The 22193-nt window shown below is 40.9% G+C and overlaps 1 protein-coding gene across 2 annotated transcripts in view; it reads right to left on the reverse strand.

Moving 5' to 3' along the window:
- Positions 1 to 22193, reverse strand: part of LOC149469963 (ras and Rab interactor 3-like) — a 72349-nt gene that overhangs the window by 9791 nt on the left and 40365 nt on the right. For both annotated transcript variants that reach the window (XM_089668213.1, XM_089668207.1), the window contains exons 2-4: positions 16992 to 17156; positions 6972 to 7252; positions 2318 to 3121 (exon numbers count right to left, since the gene is read on the reverse strand). In XM_089668213.1, the coding sequence (XP_089524339.1) occupies positions 2318 to 3121; positions 6972 to 7200 (1033 nt within the window). In that variant the 5' untranslated portion in view covers positions 7201 to 7252; positions 16992 to 17156. The remainder of the gene's footprint in view (positions 1 to 2317; positions 3122 to 6971; positions 7253 to 16991; positions 17157 to 22193) is intronic.

The raw sequence follows: 22193 nt of genomic DNA on the forward strand, positions 1-22193 counted from the left end.
CCCCGTCCTATACCAAAGTTTTGATAAGAATAACCAGAAAAGACAGCAATTGTATATGCATTCTGTGAAAAGGTATTTACAATGGAAGTGTCACCTCTTACATCAAAGTCCAGAACTGTAAGACTGCAGGTGAACACTCATATTTACCCAGTACTCTCAATGCCATGCTGGAAAAGGCTGTATATCTCTGGTTTGCTGTATAAATTACTTTGGGATCTATTTTTAATTTTGTGAGTCAATTCAAATACTGTGCATTCAAAAGTCTGGATTTGTGAACATTCGCTAGCAACATTTGCTCTCTATATATAAAGCTGGTTGTTTGCAAAGGCCAAACACCACCAAATGTTAACAAAAAAATGTGACAAATCTTTGGTGCATACTCAGCCAATAAATCACAAATGTATGCCAATTATGTGTGACTGGTCTAAGGCCAAAAATCACTGCATGCTCTACAAGAAGCCTTTGGAGTCTTGAATTACAAAAATAACTGTGAACATTTTCTCCCTAATGGGTACAGCTGGTGTAACCAGAATTTAAAGTGAACCTGTAATGTTCAAAAAACATGTCAAACACAAGGCCCGCAGACCAAATACAGCCCATCAGGCCATTTTATTTGACCCTTGCACCTCTCCTGCAGCTGCGGCATCCACTCATCTTCACCCCACCTTGTCTCAGCAGTCAACAGCACAGAGGACAGAACCCCTTTGCCAGATCCTGTGCTTTTCTGTGCAGCCATGGACAGACTCATCTCTGCCTCTTTTGCCTCAGAAGTCAGCAGCAGAGAGGAGGACAAAACTCTTCCTACAGATCTTGCACCTCTCTGTGCAACTGCAACACCCCCTCATCTCCGCCTCCCCTTTTCTCATGAGTCAGTAGACTCCAGCCCTACTCTGGTCCTCCTACAGACCCAGGGGAGGACTGACCATTTGGAAACTCTGGCACTGCCCGAGGGCCTGGGGTCAGTAGAGGGCCCCATGAGATGCCCCTGGTGTCTTTTTCATAGGCTTTTTTGAGTTTGGGCAAGGACACGGGCCCCATGATCCCCTATTGCCCAGGGGCCCATGAGTTGTCAGTCCGTCCCTATACAGGCCCACACTTTCTGCTTGCCATCCCTGACCCCAGTTTCACAAGTTAAGGGGGGATACCGTGATCTAAGGGAAGGTGGGGGACTCTTGACTTCTGATGTAAGGGGGGTGGGGTGTTCTGGACATCTAGTCTTACAGATACAACTGCTCCTTTGAGGGCAACCATAATGCTGATGCAGCCAGCAATGAAATGGGGTTTGATACTCCTCGTTTAAGGTAACATAAAGGCTGAAGTTCCTATTTTAGTATTGAAATCAATCCTGCATCTTGTGTCCCTGCTTATTTCCAAATAGATTAGACCCTGTCCTCTCCCACCATTAGATCTTTCCTCTTGTTATCCAACTAAGAAATGCCAAAGCCTCCATTGCCAACTAAATTTCTGGCATTTGACAGTTGACTGACAGAAATGGCTTAACACAGGCAACAGTCAGCCTTACTATCTGTTTGGGCATAATTGGAGGCTCCATATACAGGCAGGGATTAGGATCCAACAGGCTTTCCCGTTTGAAGCCCATTCTCTTTTGGAACATGTGAACTCATCAGAAAATATGATGATGTACAGAGTATTGGGTAGGTCATTCAGATGAATGATTTTTTTAGCCAATGCACAGTGAATTCTGGGCAAGATTGGGCCCTTGCCTGAGGGCTCTAATGACACTTGCGACAAATTCAGTAGAATTTTAAGCCCAGTCATTGTTATGTTACATAATAGCCATGCAATTACATGTTTACTTCCCCTATATTTCCTTCAATTTTCTTAGTAATGTAGATGGTATATTTACTGCTAGTTTTTCCAGCCTAATGCAAGACGTATCTTGGTAACTAGTAGATGATGATATCATCAAGAAATTATATTATCACACACATTGCATATTAGCACATGTAAATATGCATGAGCTTCCAATGAGCCCTAGTGCTCTCAACACATATCCTATATACCTACTCCAATTCATACCTAGACTTGTGCAGATGATTATGTGACTTCATAATGTTAGAGATATATTGTACACAGAACAAGAGTCCACCAGTATGCTTTTAAAATTCTAGCGTAGGGTTCAATTAGGTGATAATCAATCACTGTTCCATTTTAGGGCTGCATAAGGTGTAGCTAGTTGTCCGCCATTATTTTCCCTCGACTGTCTTACTATATGACTGGTCAGTAACTCATTTACAGTAAAGTAATTAATTCATTTCATTTTAAAACCTACTAGTAAACAGTGTATATGTCTTACCAATTTTGAATTCTTCAATTTCTTGACGTTCCAGAATTTCCAATGTTTCATTGCTCTCCAGCAGATAGTTCCTCAAGTTAGTAAGCAGTTGACGTATAGTCTGTAGCATCTCTGTAGATGAATGATACACAACAGATCTTTTTTGTAGTTGGATCATGAATGTTTGAACAGTTCCACCAAGGTAAGATGATGTGTCTTCTGCCAGTTGTTGGATTCTATTTCCCAGGTGTTTCTCTGGAGCAACAAGCCCAGTTAGTGCAGTGCTAACTGCTAGTAGACTATGTCTGACTATATCTCCAAGTCCATGTGAATGGTGTCTGTTTGACCTCAAGGAGCTACACTCTCCATCTTCTTCAACACTACTTATGGATACGGAGTCTAACTCTGGTGGAGGAGGGAGGAGGAAACTATCAGAGGAACGTAGAGAAGTGTCTGAATTCGCTTTCTTCAAAGAGGTTTTCAAAACATGTTCCTCCTCAATCCAGGACACTCTGTGTCGAAGCAGAGCACGTTTCTTTTCTTGTGACAACCTTAGCGTTATGTTTCTATGATTGAAACTATTATCCAAAGTTTGTGTTTCATTTAATTCTATGATGCTTTCTCTCTTTGGTTCAGTATGTACACGTATTACAGATTTTCTATGCAGTTTTGGAGTACTGGGTTTTGAATCTGATATTTCCTGACCCTCACAGCAATTGGTTAAGTGTTGATTGTGATTGATCAATATGTTAGAATCCTCCATACATAATTCTGCACAAATATCTGGTGGTTTGTCTGGAATGCTCACATCATCACCATGTAGATCTGCAAACATAATGTAACACAGAGAATAAACACTCATACTCACATCACAGAAGATGTAAAATCAAGGTTATGCAAAGTTCTGATTGTGCCAATATCTCATTTAAGCTTAAGTCACAATGTTTCTTGCAATGTGTTGTATAAAATACATAGTTTATAAACTGATCCTGAATGAATAACACAATAACTTTGAGAATGTTGTATTATATCTATGATGATGATTATATTAATAACATATCACAAATATTTAGCTTGTATGGCTGGGCCTTGTAGTGTATATCCACAGGCATTCATGGTACTTCTACCACTGGCTACAGGATCCAAAATAATCATCACAAGGACACGTGACTTCTTCATGGGGAATTGCTCTGAAGAAGTCATATGTCCCTGTGATGTAACGCGTGTTTGTGTGGGGGGCTGGATGTCGTCACGACGCTCTGTAATCAAGGAAGTGCGGTAGCTACTCAGAGGAATGCTGAATCCTAAATTCCTAAATTGGGGCTACTATGTCAATTAGTTTTTGGCTGAGCTGTAGTTAGCTCAGACTGATTGTACAGTTTTTTTTACTTGGCTTTCCCCTAATCTCAGTTGGATTGTGCATTTCTTGCTGTTGCCAGTAGGTGTCACTGGTACCACAAGTCATAGTATGAGAGTGCACACATACACTGAGTTGTGAATATTCATGTTTCTTTCAGTCAGCCCAGTAGGAGGTTCTGTGCCACGGGTGCATGCTGGAAGAGAATATAAATATTTGTCCCTTTGCTCTCTTGCCTCAGGTTGAGGTGCTGCTGAAGAAAGCTCAGTGTAAGGCCCAGAAGCCTGTCTTGATCTACCTGCTTTGAAGTGGTCCTGAGGCAGTCCTGCTCTAGGTGGAGGAAGCTGAGCCAAGGTGAGAAGATCTAAGGGAGGCCCCTTACTGGAGAGATCCATAATGAAGTCCATAAGTGATCTGCATGGCATCTGAAATCCTTAACCCTCTTCTTCCACCTCCTTTCCAAGTTCAACATTAAAGTTTTGAAAAGACATAACATGACTGGCGCCCAATTTGTGTTCTAATCTCCCCTTTATAGCTATGGACTCATATACTGTATACACTGCTCCAAAAAATTAAAGGAACACTTTTTAATCAGAGTATAGCATCAAGTCAACTAAACTCCTGTGATATTGATCTGGTAAGTTAAGTAGCAGAGGGGGTTGTTAATCAGTTTCAGCTGCTTTGGTGTTAATGAAATTAACAACAGGTGCACTAGATGGACAACAATGACACGACCCCCAAAACAGGAATGGTATTACAGGTGGAGGCCACTGCCATTTTTTTCCCTACTCATCTTTTCTGACTGTTTTTCACTAGTTTTGCATTTGGCTAGAATAAGTGTCACTACTGGTAGCATGAGGTGATACCTGGACCCTACAGAGAGAGGTTGCACAGGCAGTCCAACTCCTCCAGGATGGCACATCAATATGTGCCATTGCCAGAAGGTTTGCTGTGTCTCCCAGCACAGTCTCCAGAGCATGGAGGAGATTTCAGGAGACAGGCAGTTACTCTAGGAGAGATGGACAGGGCTGAAGATCCTTAACCCATCAACAGAATTGGTACCTGCTCCTTTGTGCAAGGAGGAACAGGATGAGCACTTTCAGAGCCCTCCAAAATGACCTTCAGCAGGCCACTGGTGTGAAGGTCTCTGACCAAACAATCAGAAACAGACTTTATGAGGGTGGCTTGAGGGCCTAATGTCCTCTAGTGGGCCTTGTGCTCACTGCCTGGCACCATAGAGCTCGATTTGGCATTCAGGCAGTCCAACTACTCCAGGATGGCATGTCAATACGTGCCATTGCCAAAAGGTTGCCCGATGCTCACTGCTTGGCACCATAAAGCTCGATTGGCATTTGCCATTGAACACCAGAATTGGCAGGTTAGCCACTGGCACCCTGTGCTTTTCACAGATGAGAGCAGGTTCACCCTGAGCACATGTGACAGATGTGAAAGGGTCTGGAGAAGCCATGGAGAAAGTTATGCTGCCTGTAACATCGTTAAGCATGACCATTTTGGTGGTGGGTCAGTGATGGTCTGGGGAGGCATACCCATGAAGGGACACACAGACCTCTACAGGCTAGACAATGGCACCCTGACTGCCATTAGGTATCAGGATGAGATCCTTGGACCCATTGTTAGACCCTACTCTGGTGCAGTTGGTCCAGGGTACCTCCTACTGCATGACACTGCCCGGCCTCATGTGGCGAGAGTATGCAGACAGTTCCTAGAGGATTAAGGAATTGATACCATTGAATGGCCCCAACACTCGCCTGCCCTACATCCAATAGAACATCTCTGGGATATCATGTTTAGGTCTATCCGATGCCACCAGGTTGCACCTCAGAAAGTCCAGGAGCTCAGTGATGCCCTGGAACTGGACTAGCCTGCTGCATAATTTTTTCACTTTGATTTTCAGGGTGTCTTTTAATTCAGTCCTCTGTAGGTTGATAATTTTCATTTCCATCAAACAATGGGGCATCCTTGTGTTCCTAACACATTACACAGTCCATATCAGTATAGATATCCAGCAAGATATTTTTCCCCATTGAGATCTGATGTGTTTTCAAAGTGTTCCTTTAATTTTTTTGAGCAGTGTATCTATTGTTTATGCTTTATGCTGGCAACATCTGGTGCAATCTAGCACCATGTAAATGTAAGTGCATGTCTGGAATTTAAAAAAGGGAAATACGTGTATGTAAGACTACATGTTGCTGAGCAGAAGAATATATGGAAGTGAGTCTGTGGGAGTTCATGACACTGCAGGATTAAAGAGCATTGAAAAATCCATCCATTAGGAAGAAATATCACAGCCCACATTGGGGTACGAGTGCTGTATAACCCTACATAACTGTAAGGCCATAGGCTCCAGGTGAAAGCACATTTGGTGATGGTCACACAGTATTTAAAGGCACAAGCATGGATGGGTGATTCACTTTAAAAAAAAATCTAGATACAGTATGTGAAAACAGAGCACTATTAGAGACTGTTGCAATCTTGGACTTTTTAATTTACCGTGGATATTTGCAGTTTTTTGTAACGTGGCACCCTTTGTTGGTTTGTTTTTTATGTTATTGTTGCTGTAAATATTAAAATCAGGCTGAATTGTATGAGATAACAGACTTGCTTTATATAGACAGAATTAGACTTGATTCACACCTATGTGCTTAAGGCAATACAGGTAAAGTCCATGTTTTAACATGAATTACTGCAATGTATGTTAAGTTGATGGATATATTTTTGTGGCCCATTGCCATTAATTCTGAATGGCACCCTCAACTCACATATGCAATGTCAACCAACTTAATTGCACTTCAGCATGCCGCAACACATGTATGTGAATGCCTCTGCATTGTGTTGATGTGCGCTGAGTTGTCCGACAGATGTGCTGGTATGCATTTACATATAATCAGTTACACCATCTTCGGAAATTAAGGTAAAATTGTTAGTGAACTATTTTTAGAGGTCTAACCAAATATAATATTAAAGTATATATCAAATATTTGCTTAGGCTGGAGTCTGAGTTAAAAAAAAAATAATTTCAAATAATTATAATTATAATTATTATTATTATTATTATGCAACAATGGCTGACAAAAAACCTTGTCAGCCATTTTGTTTTAAATTTGTGTTCCATTGGGAATTATCTGCACTTCACTTCAATGAAAGAGAAACTTTCTCCAAAATAAGGAAAAATCTACCCTTAAATAGGTAACACTAGAAAAACTGTCAAATCCTAATGTATCATATCCAAACTTAAAAAATATTTTGGATTTAGATACATTTTAATACTAATTGCAATATGACATAGATTTCCCTCACCTCCGAGAGCAGGTCCAAGTCTAATATCTTCATGTTCTTGTCCAAGCCTCCACGGTACACTCTTTCTTTTCTCCTTTTCTTGGCTTTGTGAATTATGTGTAAGCCAGTTGTCTCCGTGTTCATGCAAAAACAGAGGATTGATAATACAGAGGGCTCCATTTTCAGAAGTCACTTGTATGGAACAGAGATTTTGTGCCAACTTGTTGCTTTGTGGTAGATCCAGTTTCATTCTCTAAAAGGGGAAATCCAGTAGGAAAAGCATATACACTTTCACAGAATCCCTAAATGAAGAAAAGACAAAATACAATTTTTTGCCTGAACAGTAAACATATCTGTCAGTATTTAAAGGATAAGTTCACCTTTGGAACGTTATACGTTCTACCAGGTTTTTTTTTTGTTTTGTTTTGTTTTTTTACAAAAGGTGAACTTAGCCTTTAACAGCTTAATTCATGACAACATTAACCGCCATCCCAATCCATAATATTCCACATTAAGTCAATCGCACCTATCAGACAAAATCTTACAATTTTTCCCACCACTATGAGAATCCACAATTTTAGAGCTCACTGTCTACGATAGGGAAGATGAAAGAAAAGCCTATATAATACCATGTTAGATTTATAGTTTCTGGACAGCTAATACAATGTCATCTAAAGAATATAATACCCCAAAGTAATCAGTCAGCTTACTGAGGCGCCAGTTATACCTTGGTGTGAGCGATGCCTTCTTTCTTGAGGCACATTGCATACACATTGTGCATGTTTTGGGTGGGCACCATTTATTTCTACTGGGCCCTCAATGCATATCTACACACTAAACAAAACATATGTACCTCAATGCACCACAATGAATACATCGGTTTGAGTTGTGCTTTGTTGCAGTATGCTGGAAAATGCATGTCTGTACCGAAGTATATGGCTGGCACATATACTTCGGTGCATGTCAACACATCAAACAATGACTTACAATGCAAGGAAATCAGTAAGGGGGTTTCCTTACATTAAATTCAATGTCTTGTTATTTTTTTATTTTTAACTGCATATACAGTTGTGTTCAAAATAACAGCAGTGTGTTGAAAAAAAGTGAATAAAGCTCAAAATCCTTCTAATAGCTTTTATTTCCATACACACAAATGCATTGGGAACACTACACATTCTATTCCAAATCAAAACATGAAGAAAAATATATCAAATTTGTGTTGTTCCTCTAAAAAAATTGAAGAAAAGTGAATATTAGACTGTTAAAAAAAATAGCAGTGTTTGTATTCTCCTTTACAAACTCAAACATTCACTATATAAACTGAAAAATGTTTGAAGATTTTGCTTTCCTTTGAATCACTTAATTAATATTTAGTTGTATAAGCACTGTTTCTGAGAACTGCTGTACATCTGTGTTGCATGGAGTCAACCAACTTCTGGCACCTGTGAACAGGTATTCCAGCCCAAGATGATTGGACTACATTCCACAGTTCTTCTCTATTTCTTGATTTTGCCTCAGAAACTGCATTTTTGATGTCATCCCACAAGTTTTCTATTGGATTAAGATCTGGGGATTGGGCTGGCCACTCCATAACGTCAATCTTGTTGGTCTGGAACCAAGATGCTGCACATTTACTGGTGTGTTTGGGGTCGTTGTCTTGTTGGAACACTCATTTCAAGGGCATTTCCTCTTCAGCATAAGGCAGCATGACCTCTTCAAGTATTCTGATGTATTCAAACTGATCCATGATCCCTGGTATGCGATAAATAGGCCCAACACCGTAGTATGAGAAACAGCCCCATATCATGATGCTTGCGCAACCATTCTTCACTGTCTTCACAGTGTACTGTGGCTTGAATTCAGTGTTTGGGGGTCGTCTGACAAACTGTCTCCGGTGACTAGACCCAAAAAGAACAATCTTACTTTCATTAGTCCACAAAATGTTGAGCCATTTCTCTTTATGCCAGTCAATGTGCTCTTTGGCAAATTGTAACCTCTTCAGCACATGTCTTTTTTTCAACAGTGGGACTTTGCGGGGGCTTCTTACAGATAGCTTGGCTTCACACAGGCGTCTTCTAATTGTAACAATACTCACAGGTAACTTTACACCTTCTTTGATCTTCCTGGAGCTGATTGTTGGTTGAGTCCTTGCCATTGTGGCTATATTTCTATCCATTCGAATGGTAGTTTTTCGCTTTCTTCCACGTCTTTCAGGTTTTGGTTGCCATTTTAAAGCATTTGCGATCATTTTAGCTGAGCAGCCTATCATTTTCTGCACTTCTTTATATGTTTTCCCCTCTCCAATCAACTTTTTAATCAAGGTACGCTGTTCTTCTGAACAATGTCTGGAACGACCCAGAATTTCAGAGATAAATGCACTGTAAGGAGCATATACAACATTTGCTGCCTTCCTTCCTTAAGATAAGGGCAATAATTGCCACCTGTTTTTCAAAGAATGAATGACCTCACTAATAGAACTCCACACTGCTATTATTTTGAACATGCCCCTTTCAATTAGTGATTCAATTACACAGAATCAGCAGCATGCATGTCATGACTGTTGGGTCTGTTGGATTTCTATTACTCTACTACACCTGCTAGTAAATGATTTGCCATGTAGAAATATCATTTCTACCAAAAACAGTGATTGATCAGGTTAGTGATGTCTGACTGCTATTATTTTGAACACAACTGTACGTACAGTACATTTTTTCCTTTTTTTTTTCTTTTTACCAAAACTGAGCGTAGACAGCTAATAATAACTGTTATAAAGGATATTGCTATATTACTTCTGTTTTACTAATGAAGCAGTTTAGGGAAGTTCAGTATGTACTGTTTGCTGCCATTTAGCTAAAACTAAGCATTGATAGGTGTTTTTGTTTATTCCTGGAGCATTAAAACACTTTTAATATAAATGGTACATGGTACAAGAGCACAGTGCAGAGGGTATCTGTAATAGGGACAACATTTTCACATGAAAAATACCATGATTTATAAAGAGTAGAAGAAGAGCATAGCAAAAAGCAGTGGTCTGCACGGAGCTAGCCACTGGATAATAAACCACTTGTGTTTTTTTGATTTATGGTGGAAATTGTGACATACTTCACATTTTAAGAAGGCAGTGCTGTACTTAGAGTAACTCTAAGGGTAATTATTTTTTTTTTTTAAAAAAAGCAAAAAAAACCTGAAAAGAAACATGTTATACTTACTTGCTCTGTGCAGACCCTCCTCCTCCGGGGTTCCCCACCAGCATTCTGGGCTCCTCTTCCCTGCAGAGTGCCCCTATAACAAGTTGCTTGCTTTGGGTGTACTCATCCGTGCTCACACCCGAGCTAGCTCTGTATGTCACTGTGTTCATTCATAACTGAAGCATAGTAAGCAGAGGCTCCTGCTCATTCATCTGCAGTGCAACGGAGGCTGCAGAAAGGAACTGGGGAATGTGTGTCCTCTGTCCCTTTCTCTGTCTCAAAACTGAGACTTCAGGGGTTTAGACCCCTGATATGTCATCAAAGAACCCCAACAGTGATATGAAAAAAAAAGGTAAAAAATTAATTTTAAAATTTTTTAAAAAATTATTTAAAAATTGTAGAAAATCAGACTAAAAAGCCAATCCTAATATGTAGCATAATTTAATCACGCCCACTGTTTGCTATGGCAGAGTACACACACCACAGGCCACCATCTCCCTTGTAGGGGACCTTGGGCCCTGGGGCCCATGATGCTATTAAGGTGGCACTGAGTCAGAACTCTTTTTTTCTGTTTCAATAGTTTTTTTTCAGAAAAGTTACTTCAAAAAGCATGAGTACATAGGAGAGAAATCATTTTGTCTCACAAAAATATACACTATAATGTATAGTCAAAAGCATTAAGAACACAAAAAAATAATACAACCTAAAAATCTAAATGATGGAATGCATCCCCCGAAAGTACATATAATATTGTGCAGTCACATACAGTTTTCAAGGAGGCACATGTGAAGTGGTTTCTTTTTTTAATTTTGGATAGAATAGGTGATGATTTAACCCCAGTCAAGTTATGGGTTTGCTTTCTGTGTCCAGCTAGGGAGATGTTCCTTTTAGGAGACAGGACAGGAAGGGAGAGAAACTCTCCAAAGTGAGGGGACAGTTGTCACTGTAACACATATTCCCATTGGAAGATTTCCTCTTCATTCCGCCGGTTCTGATGGCAGCTCAAAGTTTGGATTTTCCTTCACTTTCAGTGTCAATGGTTACCAAGACAATTGGAAAGGATGAATCTCCAGAACAGGACAAAGACAGCAACAGAAACTGGACAGAATTTCTAACCCCTCACCACTCTATCCAAAACAAAAAATAATTTTTATCTTAAATACATGTAAAGAATATGGGTGGCACTAACCAAACATTACTTTATCCGTCCCAGCAACAGTTGGTAATCAAGCTTTATGTTAATATTACACATTAAAAGACCAATTCAGTTAATACTGTATATTATCCTAAACATTAATTAAAATTAGCAAGATAACTTATAGAATTTTAACAGAACAAATATGTATAAAAGTGATATTTATGAAATAAAATAAGAGACCTCTTAGGGGTTATGTGTACATTGGCATTATAGATCAGCATAACTATAAATTCTAATGGTATTATTTTTATACATATATTTTTTTATACTTGTATCTCAAGATGTACTAATTATCTTAAAGTTCTGCCAGATGCTCAGTTTCAGTTTGCTACTAGTTTGTCTCCATTCCTATCCATTTAAATAATAGAATTCAAAACTTCAGCATACACCCTGCAGCATTGTCACATTTCGAAAGTTGTATGGCAGACTTACCCACCCTTGCTGCAGAGTTGCTTCCTGACTAATAAAACTAAGAGGTGATTTGCCTTAAAAAGGAGAACACTGCATAATACCTTTTTTGCAAGACTTCCTCCAAACGCTAACAGGAAGGGGTCAGTTTACTAGGTCCATTCTCTCTCCTCCCTTTATTTCCTCTACAGACCAATGTACTTCTCTGTAAAGCTTCACTTTATACTTTATGTCTAACTGTACATTCGAATGATAAATACAGAGCCAGTTAATTTTTTTTTCAGTACCAGGGAAACAGGTTATACTAAAAGCTGGTGTAAAATGTGTTTTTTTTTTTAGTAGTCTGTATTATATGAATTCATGCAAAATGTGAATCAGTTATGAAATGCCCGCCTGTGGGTCTTATTTTGACAATGGCATAATCAATTTTAATAATGGAACTATTCAATTCAGGCTGTCAAAGCAATCTGTGAACAACATTTATCTAAAACCTGTATACAATGGGCATTTCCTGAATTCTTCTGTAAAGGAAGTATGTCTGCATTGATAAGAACATAAAAGCAACCCCTACTGCTCTAGAGGATAGCAAATGCTTTACATTTCTGCTATAATCATAACAAAGTAGTTATTCTGTTTTTAACGAAGCTAGGTTTACAATTCGGCACAGCATGCCTACACATGGCTATAAGGCTGCATTGGCCATATAGTTATTGGCCACATAATAATTGGTAGAACTATATCATATTTACGTAATAACAAAGAAAATTCTAAACCTGGTTATAAACAAGAAAAAAATGAAAGGCTAGGAAAAAAAGTAATCCTAGCTGAAGGTGTTATTCAGTTTTGTGCCTATAGCCTCCACTGATTCAGCCCTGGGTGTTAGGACAGTTTTTGGTCAGCACAAAAAAGATCAAATAATAATAAGGACTGGATTCATCCAATAGCAACATGTGCCGTATCTGAGTGATACAGCCAAGGGTTCCTAGGACTTCAAGAGTAAGGGCTTGTTACACTTGCTTCAACTTTAACACACATTAACCACTGGCCCTCCAGAGGATTTACTCCTCTTCCTGACCAGGCCATTTTTTGCAATACGACGCTGCGTTACTTTAGCTGACAATTGTGCAGTCATGCAACACTGCATGAAATTTACATCCTTTTTTCTCACATATAGAGCTTTATTTCCGTGGTATTTGATTGCTTGTGTGTTTTAGATTTTGTGTGCTATAAACAAAATAAAGACAGACAATTTTGAGAACAAAAACAATATTTTTGACTTTTTGCTATTACACATGACCAGTAAAAAAAATTTTAAACTCAAATTTCATCATAAATTTAGGACAAAAATGTATTCTGCTACATATCTTTGCTAAAAAAAAATCCCAACACGTGTAAATTAATTGATTTACGTGAAAGTTATAGCGTTTACAAATGGCAGTATATATACTGGAATTTTTGTTTTCATTTTTTTACTAGTAATGGCGGTGATCAGCGAATTATAGTGGGACTACCACGAGCATTCTGACACTGGGGGGAACTGACTTGGTGTCACTGACATCCCCAGTGACACCAATACAGTGATCAGTGTTAATAAAAAGCACTGACACTGTACTAATGAAACTGGGCAGGAAAAGTTTAACATCTGGGGCGATCAAAGGGTTAACTGTGTGCTGTTTCACTATGGGGGCTGTGTGTGTGCTTCACTGTAAGCATACTTCTTTATAGCAGAGCCATACAAAACAGTGTGCAGGAGCTGTCAGGGGAGAAATCTGTGTTTATACACAGGTCTCTCCCCCATTGGTAATACTTGGCCATCACCGGGTGCCGATGAGTAATCACTGGCCGAGACCTGGTGATCGACAGCCGAGGCCGTGAATGTCCGGCAGATAGGGCTCTGTTGATCCCTCACTCAGTAGTAAACCCTTGCTCATCCTCTGGTTTGTTGAGCCTTCTCTCTGGTCCCTGCTCATCTTATAGCTATATTTCTCCCATGCTGCGCACCACATGTAACATCTGCTAGTTTCTCTTGCTCCAGTCCCACAGCTCTGTTGATCCTCTTGCTGCTCAGTGCTCTCCCTCCGGTCCCCACTCCACTATAGCATCCCCATGTTGCACACCACGTGTGCCATAGTTGCTCTGCTCCAGTCTGGACCTTGCGCACCTTCCTGCTGCACCACACTGCACACCAGATGGGATGACTGCACCAGACACTCCCATAATATATACACATGAACCAGAAGCAACTTCTGATGACGTCTTTCTGGTTCCTTTGTTGTTTTCCCAGTGCATCCTGGGATATGTCATATCTGCAATACCGCCAAAACAATGTGAAGCTAACTCTGAATAAAAGCCCCTCAATAGCTGTAGGTGCTGTTAGCGATCTTTGTTATAGACTTCTATGGAAGCTTTGGAGATGCTTTGAAGCACCAAGAAAGCGACATGGGGTATAATTTTTGAAGTGAATCAAAGCACCGTTTGAACAGAACTGTAAACTTACCATTTTATTTAGTGACAGGTGCTTTGATTGGCATTCAGAGTGCTTTAACCACTTGCCCTCCAGAGGATTTACCCCCCTTCCTGACCAGGCCATTTTTTGCGTTACGGCGCTGTGTTACTTTAACTGACAATTGCGCGGTCATGCAATGCTGCACTCAAATTAAATTTAGGCCATTTTTTCCCACAAATTGAGCTTTCTTTCTGTGGTATTTGATCGCCTGTGCGGTTTTTATTTTTTGCGCTATAAATAAAAGACTGACAATTTTGAGAAAAAAACTATATTTTGGAGTTTTTGCTATTAAACATGTCCAGTAAAAAAATTTTAAAAATCAAATGTCGTTATAAATTTAGGCCAAAATGTATTCTGCTACATGGTTGTTGCTGAAAAAAATCCAAATACATGTAAATTAATTGGTTTACGTGAAAGTTATAAGTTTACAAATGGCAGTATAGATATTGGAAATTTTAAAAAAAATTTTACTAGTAATGGCGGCGATCAGCGACTTATAGCGGGACTGTGGTGGGCATTCTGACACTGGGGGGAACTGACTTGGTATCACTAAAATCCTCAGTGACACCAATACAGTGATCAGTGCTAAAAAAAAAAAAAAGCACTGACACTGTACTAAGCACTGGGCAGGAAGGGATTAACAGGAGGGGCGATCAAAGGGTTAACTGTGTGCTGTTTTACTTGTGTCTGTGTGTGCTTCACTGCAATCACACTGCTTTGCATGACTGTGCTGTGCACAGCCTTTCAAAGCAATGTGCACGAGCTGACAGGGAGGAGAACTGTATTGTTTACATTTAGTTCTCCTCCCCGTCAGAGATGCTCGGCAATCACCGGGTGCCGGCAAGTAATCACCGCCCGGGACCTGGTGATTGGCAGCCATGGCCGCTACCCGGAAGTGCAAAATCACATATTTTTATACAGGATTTTGCGCAACCGTGCCGCTCTGTAGCAGTATATCTGCTATAGGGCAGTCAGGAAGCAGTTAAAAAAGCGTGTTCAATGCCACATGTTGAAGCAAGTGTAAAAGAGCCCTATGAGTAGTAAAGGAAAAAAGACAGTTATTCAAAGAGCTGACTCTGCAACCAAGGCTACAGTCCAGGAATTTCATGCAGAGCCTAACAGAAGGAGTCCCAGACCATATTCATAAAGGAGTCCAAAACAGCTTTAACCACTTTAAGCCATTTTTTCAATTTTATTTACATTTTTTGTTTACTTGTTTTAAAAATCATTTTAATATTAGTTAAAATCCCCAAACATTATATATTTTCGGAAAGCACACACCCTAGAGGATAAAATAGTGGTAGTTCCAATTTTTTACTTACACAATATGAGCGCAATGGTTTAGGAAACAACATTTTTCAGAAAAAAAAATACATAAAGTTAATTTTAGGGCACATAAGTGCAATAAATTACACATGTTTTTGTAAAATATGTTAGATGAGATTGTTGCGAGTAATTAGATACCCAACATGCCAAACCTTTAAACTGTTTGCGCCCGTGAAATGGTGACAAACTTCAGTACCCTATATTTTTTTCATAGGCGATGCTTTAAAAGCCCCTACAGATCATCAGTTTACAGTTACTCAGGAGCTCTGGTGCTAGAATTATTGAGCTCACTTCAGGGAGTGCAGTGATATATAATGTGTGTGTAGGGAAATTGCCAGTTTAGTACGTAGGAGCCCCATCACATGCATTTTTGTATGTCTGTATGTGTGCATGTAGGGGCAAGGGAGACTCTACATTTGTTTTGTTTTTTTATGTGTCTGTTTAAATGTTTACATTTTTAAATGCAAGCATGTGGGTTGGTGGCTGCCTTCAGGCCTGACGCTGGGCTGACTTTTTCCCTGCTTCCCAATTTCAGGAGAGGAGTACTCCCACACCCCTGGGCCAGATAAGGGGAAAAGGCATTCATGTGGGAAACCTGACTAGCCACCATCTGGGACTGCTAATTTTAAACAAGTTCAAGGACTGTTTACTGTCTCTGGAGTGCAAGGCTGGAATGAAATGCATGTTGCCTGGCTGTGCAGGACTATAAGGGGACCCCGATCTTCAGCAAATCCTACGGGGGTAGTGCGACATATGTAAAGTTCCAGAAGTGTATTGTACAAAGAAGGTAAAATCTCATTGTGCATCACAGACCATTAAAGTAGAACTCCAGCCTAACACTAACTAGTTTTAAAAATGTTGCCTTCCCCTATGTTAGTGAGTGGTGGTTTGTAGAGGAGAGGAGGAAATGCTGGAAATTCCTCCAGATGTAAAGAGTGCCCCCTTGTCCTCTGTGATGACCTCAGTGTGAATAACTCTACACCGAGTTCACTATATGAACCACTGATGTATTTATACATGTTGATCATATCCCTTCTTAGTCTCCTCTTCTCAAGAGAGAATAAATTCAGTTCCTCTAATCTTTCCTCATAGCAGAGCTCCTCCATGCCTCTTATCAGTTTAGTTGCCCTTCCCTTCAATGGTAGAATGTAGAAGTCCACTAAATCAGGAAAAATGGAAAATTCTCAAATCCAAAATGATCTACTTGATGCAATCATAAATGATTGTGGTGTGGGGGAAGATACAGTTACTGGTATGACTATCATACTCTCACAATACTATGGATTTCTTTGCTAGCTACAAGACTGTACAGTCTTTTAAAATTGTGGAAACCCGCCAACTCTTCCAGAGAATACAGTGATAAATATATTATACATTTGGCTGAAATCATTCAGAAAATGTAATTTAACACTGACCTTTCTGCTGAGTTCCGCTAATAAAATGAGTTAGGACTTGATCAACCAGCTTGCTTTTTGTGGCTCCTCAGCCATGCTCAATCTGGCTTTGCTCCCCTTCTGCTTCTTCTGTGAGGAGTATTTGCAGAAGGTAGTTGGTATCTCCCTGGAGAGGATGAGATCTACCTGAACAACATGGAAGAGATCAAAGATCACCAGGATGCAGTACACTTTTTTTTTTGGAGATAACCAAGCAAGTACCCTTAAAAAGTAATGGAGATATGAAGGGTTCAGGGGTCATTAGTAAGTAATGCACAGTTTAGAGGTCTGTAGAATGCAACACAGAGTTCAGTATTATGTAACACAAAGTGCAGAGGTCAGGAGTAAATAACACAAGGCAATGGAAACAGAAACAACACCTACTGCGCTCTACGACCCAGAGCAAGAGTGGTTGGATGGAAAAATACACCCACCAATGCCTACAAGGTTGTGTGGTTCGACCAGAACTGTGAAGTGAAACAAAAAGAAAGCACACCAACCTTGCACATTACCTCAGTAAACTGTGAATTTATTAAATTGAGAAATATACTCACAAACAGAGAAGTATAACAAGCGTATAGAGTCCACAATGGAGCTTTTGAAGTGTAAAACCAGTGTGAGTCACATCATGAGGGTAGACTCTCAAAGTAAGGCGTTTCGAAGGGGGTCCCTTCTTCTTCAGAGCTAACTAGCCTCTCAAAGTAAGGCTGACATGTTTCAAAGGGGGGTCCCTTCTTCTTCAGAGCTAGTTAGCTCTGATGAATCAGGGACCCCCTTCGAAACACGTCAGCCTTACTTTGAAAGGGTACCCTCATGATGTGACTCACACTGGTTTTACACTTCAAAAGCTCTGTTGTGGACACTATACACTTGTTATACTTCCCTGTTTGTGAGTATATTTCTCAATTTAATAAAATCTGTTTACTGAGGTAATGCGCATGGTTGGTGCACTTTCTTTTTGTTTCACTCTTAAATAACACAGAGTTCAGGGGTCAGGAGCATGTAATACAGAGTGCAGAGGTCAATAGGAAGTAATACAGAGTTCAGAGCTCAGCAGTGAGTAATGCAGAGTTCAGAGGTTCAGTGGCCAGAAGTATAAAACAGAGTTTAGGAGTGTCAGGAATGGACTGGCCAGCAATGGTGGGACTCACCTGCCTTTTGATCTGCAGTACCAGGGCTGGCCAGCGGGTGCTCCCAGCAATCAGAGACTCAACTTTGCAGCCAGCTAACACCTGGAACTGATTATGCTGGGGTATTTAAGGGATGGCCAGACCCACAGACTCTGCCTTGGTGCATGTTTGTCCTGGGCCCTGTATCTGTCCTGCATCCTGTTTCTGTTCCTTTGCTGACCCTCTGTACTACGCTGCTTGCTACCTGTCCTGATCCCTGGCTTGTGACCCTGACCATCCCTCTGCCTGACCCTCTGTACTACGCTGCTTGCTACCTGTTCTGATCCCTGGCTTGTGACCCTGACCATCCCTCTGCTTGACCCTCTGTACTACGCTGCTTGCTACCTGCTGAACCTGGCCTGTGACCCCGACCATTCTCCGCTTGCTCCCCCTGTACCTACCTGCCCAATTGATATTGACCCGGCCTGCCTGACGACGCTTGCTTGTATGTACTGTTATCTGTGGGTGGTTGGTTTGGTTTGTTTGCACTGTATTATGTTTAGTATTGCACTGCGTTTATGTTTGTATTGTTAGTGTTAATAAATTATATTGTTTATCCCATATCTGAAGTCTGCGTTTCCCTGCGTCAGTCACACATCTCTGGTCATACCTGGGAGCCCTGACAAGGAGTCAAGAGAAAGTAACATTTGCAGAGGTCAGGAATATGTAACATAGGGGTTGATTTACTAAAGCTGGCAAGTACCAAATCTGGTGCAGCTGTGCATAGTAGCCAATCAGCTTCTAACTTTAGCGTGTTCAAAAACCTGGAATTTGATTGGTTTCCATACAAAACTGCACCAGATTTTGCACTCTCCAGTTTTAGTAAATCAACCTCAGTCAAGGGGTCAGGAGTAAGTAACACAGAATTCAAAGGTCAATAGTATATAATGCAGAGCATAGGAGTTAGTAGTAACCCAGAGTTCAGAGGTCAGTAATGCAGAGAGTTGGGGTCAAGAGTATGCAATTCAGAGTGCAGGTGTCAGAAGTAAGCAAGATAGAGTGCAGGAGTTGGTGGTATGTAGTGCACAGTTCAGGAGTCAGGCTTATGTGCAGGCGTCAGTAGAATGTAAAGCAGAGTTGAGAGGTCAGGTGTAAGTAATGCAGGGTGCAGGGGTTATTTTGAAAAGATTAAGTCTTTAAAGAAATAATAGACAATTTACTAGCCAAGAGGTGTATGCAACTTATTTCAAACTAAGTCACTTGGCAGTACTTAAGTAGTAAAGCACATTATGAGAGAATATAGTTACCTACCAGTTCATACTTAATTAAATAAAATAGGATTTTAATGCATATTGATAAGTATCCTTCCCAGAATTATACTTGGGTGAATGGCAATCCCTTTTGTCAGCTCTCTTATCTTGACCCCTGGTTGTCAATGGCACTGCAGAGAACCATTCCCCCCATTTCCAGTACTGGAGTGGAGAAGCTTTGGACAGCACATGTCCTCCCTGAAAACAGCTGACAGGATGCCGTAGGTGAAGGTGTTCAGAGTACTGACAGGGGAGATAGGAAATGCGGTTCTATTCTTAAAGGCATGCTTGTGATGACATGAGTTGTAGAGACACCCAGATCACTTTGCTATACTGGCTATGTAGCTGGTGCATCACAGTGACAGGTACCGGAAGGCCACCATTAGAACCACCAGTGTTAGGAAGTACTTGGACAAACACCTTTATGGCAGAATCACCAGGTTATGTGTGCCCTGTAATCAGGCACTGTCTTTAGAATGCCTAACTACATTAGATTACCAGCATGGGTGGTTGCTATTGGTTACAGTGCTTTCATTTTCTTTACACTGGCTTTAAATATGCCACAATGCAAACTAGTAAATCTCTAAAGAAAGTTAAACATTTACCCAAGACCATGAGCCAGCAGACCTGAGGCCAAAGACTCCAATGAAGATAAAAGCATCAAAGAGGCACTGAGACTTTGATGTAAGATCATACAAAATAGTAAGAGGACAAAAACATTTGGAGAGCTTACTGGCTCAGGTTAGGCTGCTCCCAAAGAGTCCAAATGCATTTACTGGTTTACACTAATAAAACAGCCATTGTGTTTTGGAGGTCAGAAAAACTCCGCCTTTATTAGGGCTAAAACAAAACACAATATAATGTAAATGTAACCGATAAAATCATAAGTCTAACAATCATAGAAAATCGTGGATAACATACTGTATATATAATATTACATAACTACACATACACTGCTCAAAAAAAAATTAAAGGAACACTTTGAAAACACATCAGATCTCAATGGGGAAAAATATCATCCTGGATATCTACTGTAAACTGACATGGACTGGTTAATGTGTTCAGAATGTAAGGATGCCCCATCGTTTGATGGAAATGAAAAGTATCAACCTACAGAGGACTGAATTCAAAGACACCCCAAAAATCAAAGTGAAAAAATGATGCAGCAGGCTAGTCCATTTTGCTGAAATTTCATTTAAGCAACTCAAAATGGTTGTCAAGGATCCGGATATGACCAGAGATGTGTGGACTGACACAGGGAATAGCAGGCTTCAGGAGTGATGTAATAATATAATTTATTAAGAGCTACACAAGTATACAAAAACGCACAGTGCAAACAAAACAAAACCTTCAACTAATATCTATATGTTCAGAAACACAGGCGTAGGCAGGGCTGGAGAGGTAGAGTGGTCAGGCAGGCCGGGTCAGGAACAATCAGGCGGATATGGTACAGAGGAGTAGGCAAACGGATAGTCAAAATGGAGAGCTGGGTCGGTGCAGGCAGAGTTCAATCGTGGTCAGAATCGAGCAGGAGAATCAAGCAGGTAGATGACAGGAGACAAGTACAGGACAACAAGGGCTCATGGGAAAACAAACACCTAAGCACTGATTGCAGGCCTTGTTACTGCTTAAATACACCTCCTGCAATTAGCCTCAGTTGATGGCTTGATTGCAGGAGGTGAGATCCTGGCTGCTGAAAAGCACTCGCTGGTAAGAACTGGTACTGCAGCCCATAGAGCAGGTGAGTCCCAGCACCACCAGTGGTGAGTCCTTTCCTGACAATGGTACTGAATAGTTTGTATGGCCCCCACGTGCTTGTATGCATGCCTGACAACGTCAGGGCATGCTCCTAATGAGACGACGGATGGTGTCCTGGGGTGTTTCCTCCTAGATCTGGACCAGGGCATCACTGAGCTCCTGGATAGTCTGAGGTGCAACTTGGCTGCGTCAGTTGCACTGAAACATGATATCCCAGAGGTGTTCTATTGGATTTAGGTCAGGCATGCGTGGGGGCCATTCAATGGTATCAATTCCTTCATCCTCCCGGAACTGCCTGCATACTCTCACCACACGAGGCCGGGCATTGTCGTGCACCAGGAGGAACCCAGGACCCACTGCACCAGTGTAGGGTCTGACATTGGGTCCAAGGATTTCATCCCAATACCTAATTGCAGTCAGGGTGCCATTGTCTAGCCTGTAGAGGTCTGTGCGTCCCACCATGGATATGCCTACTCAGACCGTCACTGATCCACCACCTAAACGGTCATGCTGAACGATGTTACAGGCAGCATAACCTTCTCCATGGCATCTCCAGACCCTTTCACATATGTCACTTCCAATAGTGCATGTTTTTTTTTCTGAGTCCAAACAGGGCAGGGAAGCCAAACCTCTCACAGCATAGACACAGACACGAAGCTATGCCAAGCAAACCACCCCCACTGAAACCACACTCCTTCACTGCTCATAAGGCACCCAATAAATAGTGACTACTGCTTTCTATGCATAGAGTGCAGCAAACATTTACAGTCCGGGACAGCTACTAGGTGCATAATTCTGTACTCTTCCAACACCAAAATGCAGTACTAGGTATTACTCACCCTCTATATTCCAGCTGTTTGCCTTATGCCCTGTGTTTTTCTCTCAGGGAGAAGTTGTCTGACGAAATGCGTTAGGGTGTGGCTATCGGTGACGTCATTACGCACGCACGTTGTCCCACGTGTCCGGATCACGTGGTTGCACCATCGCGGGTGAGACACCGGAGACAG

Source organism: Staurois parvus, unplaced genomic scaffold (assembly GCF_062004578.1).
Source record: "Staurois parvus isolate SC_StPar_1 unplaced genomic scaffold, SC_StPar_1.0 ptg000056l, whole genome shotgun sequence".
In the NCBI taxonomy this organism is placed as follows: Eukaryota; Metazoa; Chordata; class Amphibia; order Anura; family Ranidae; genus Staurois; species Staurois parvus.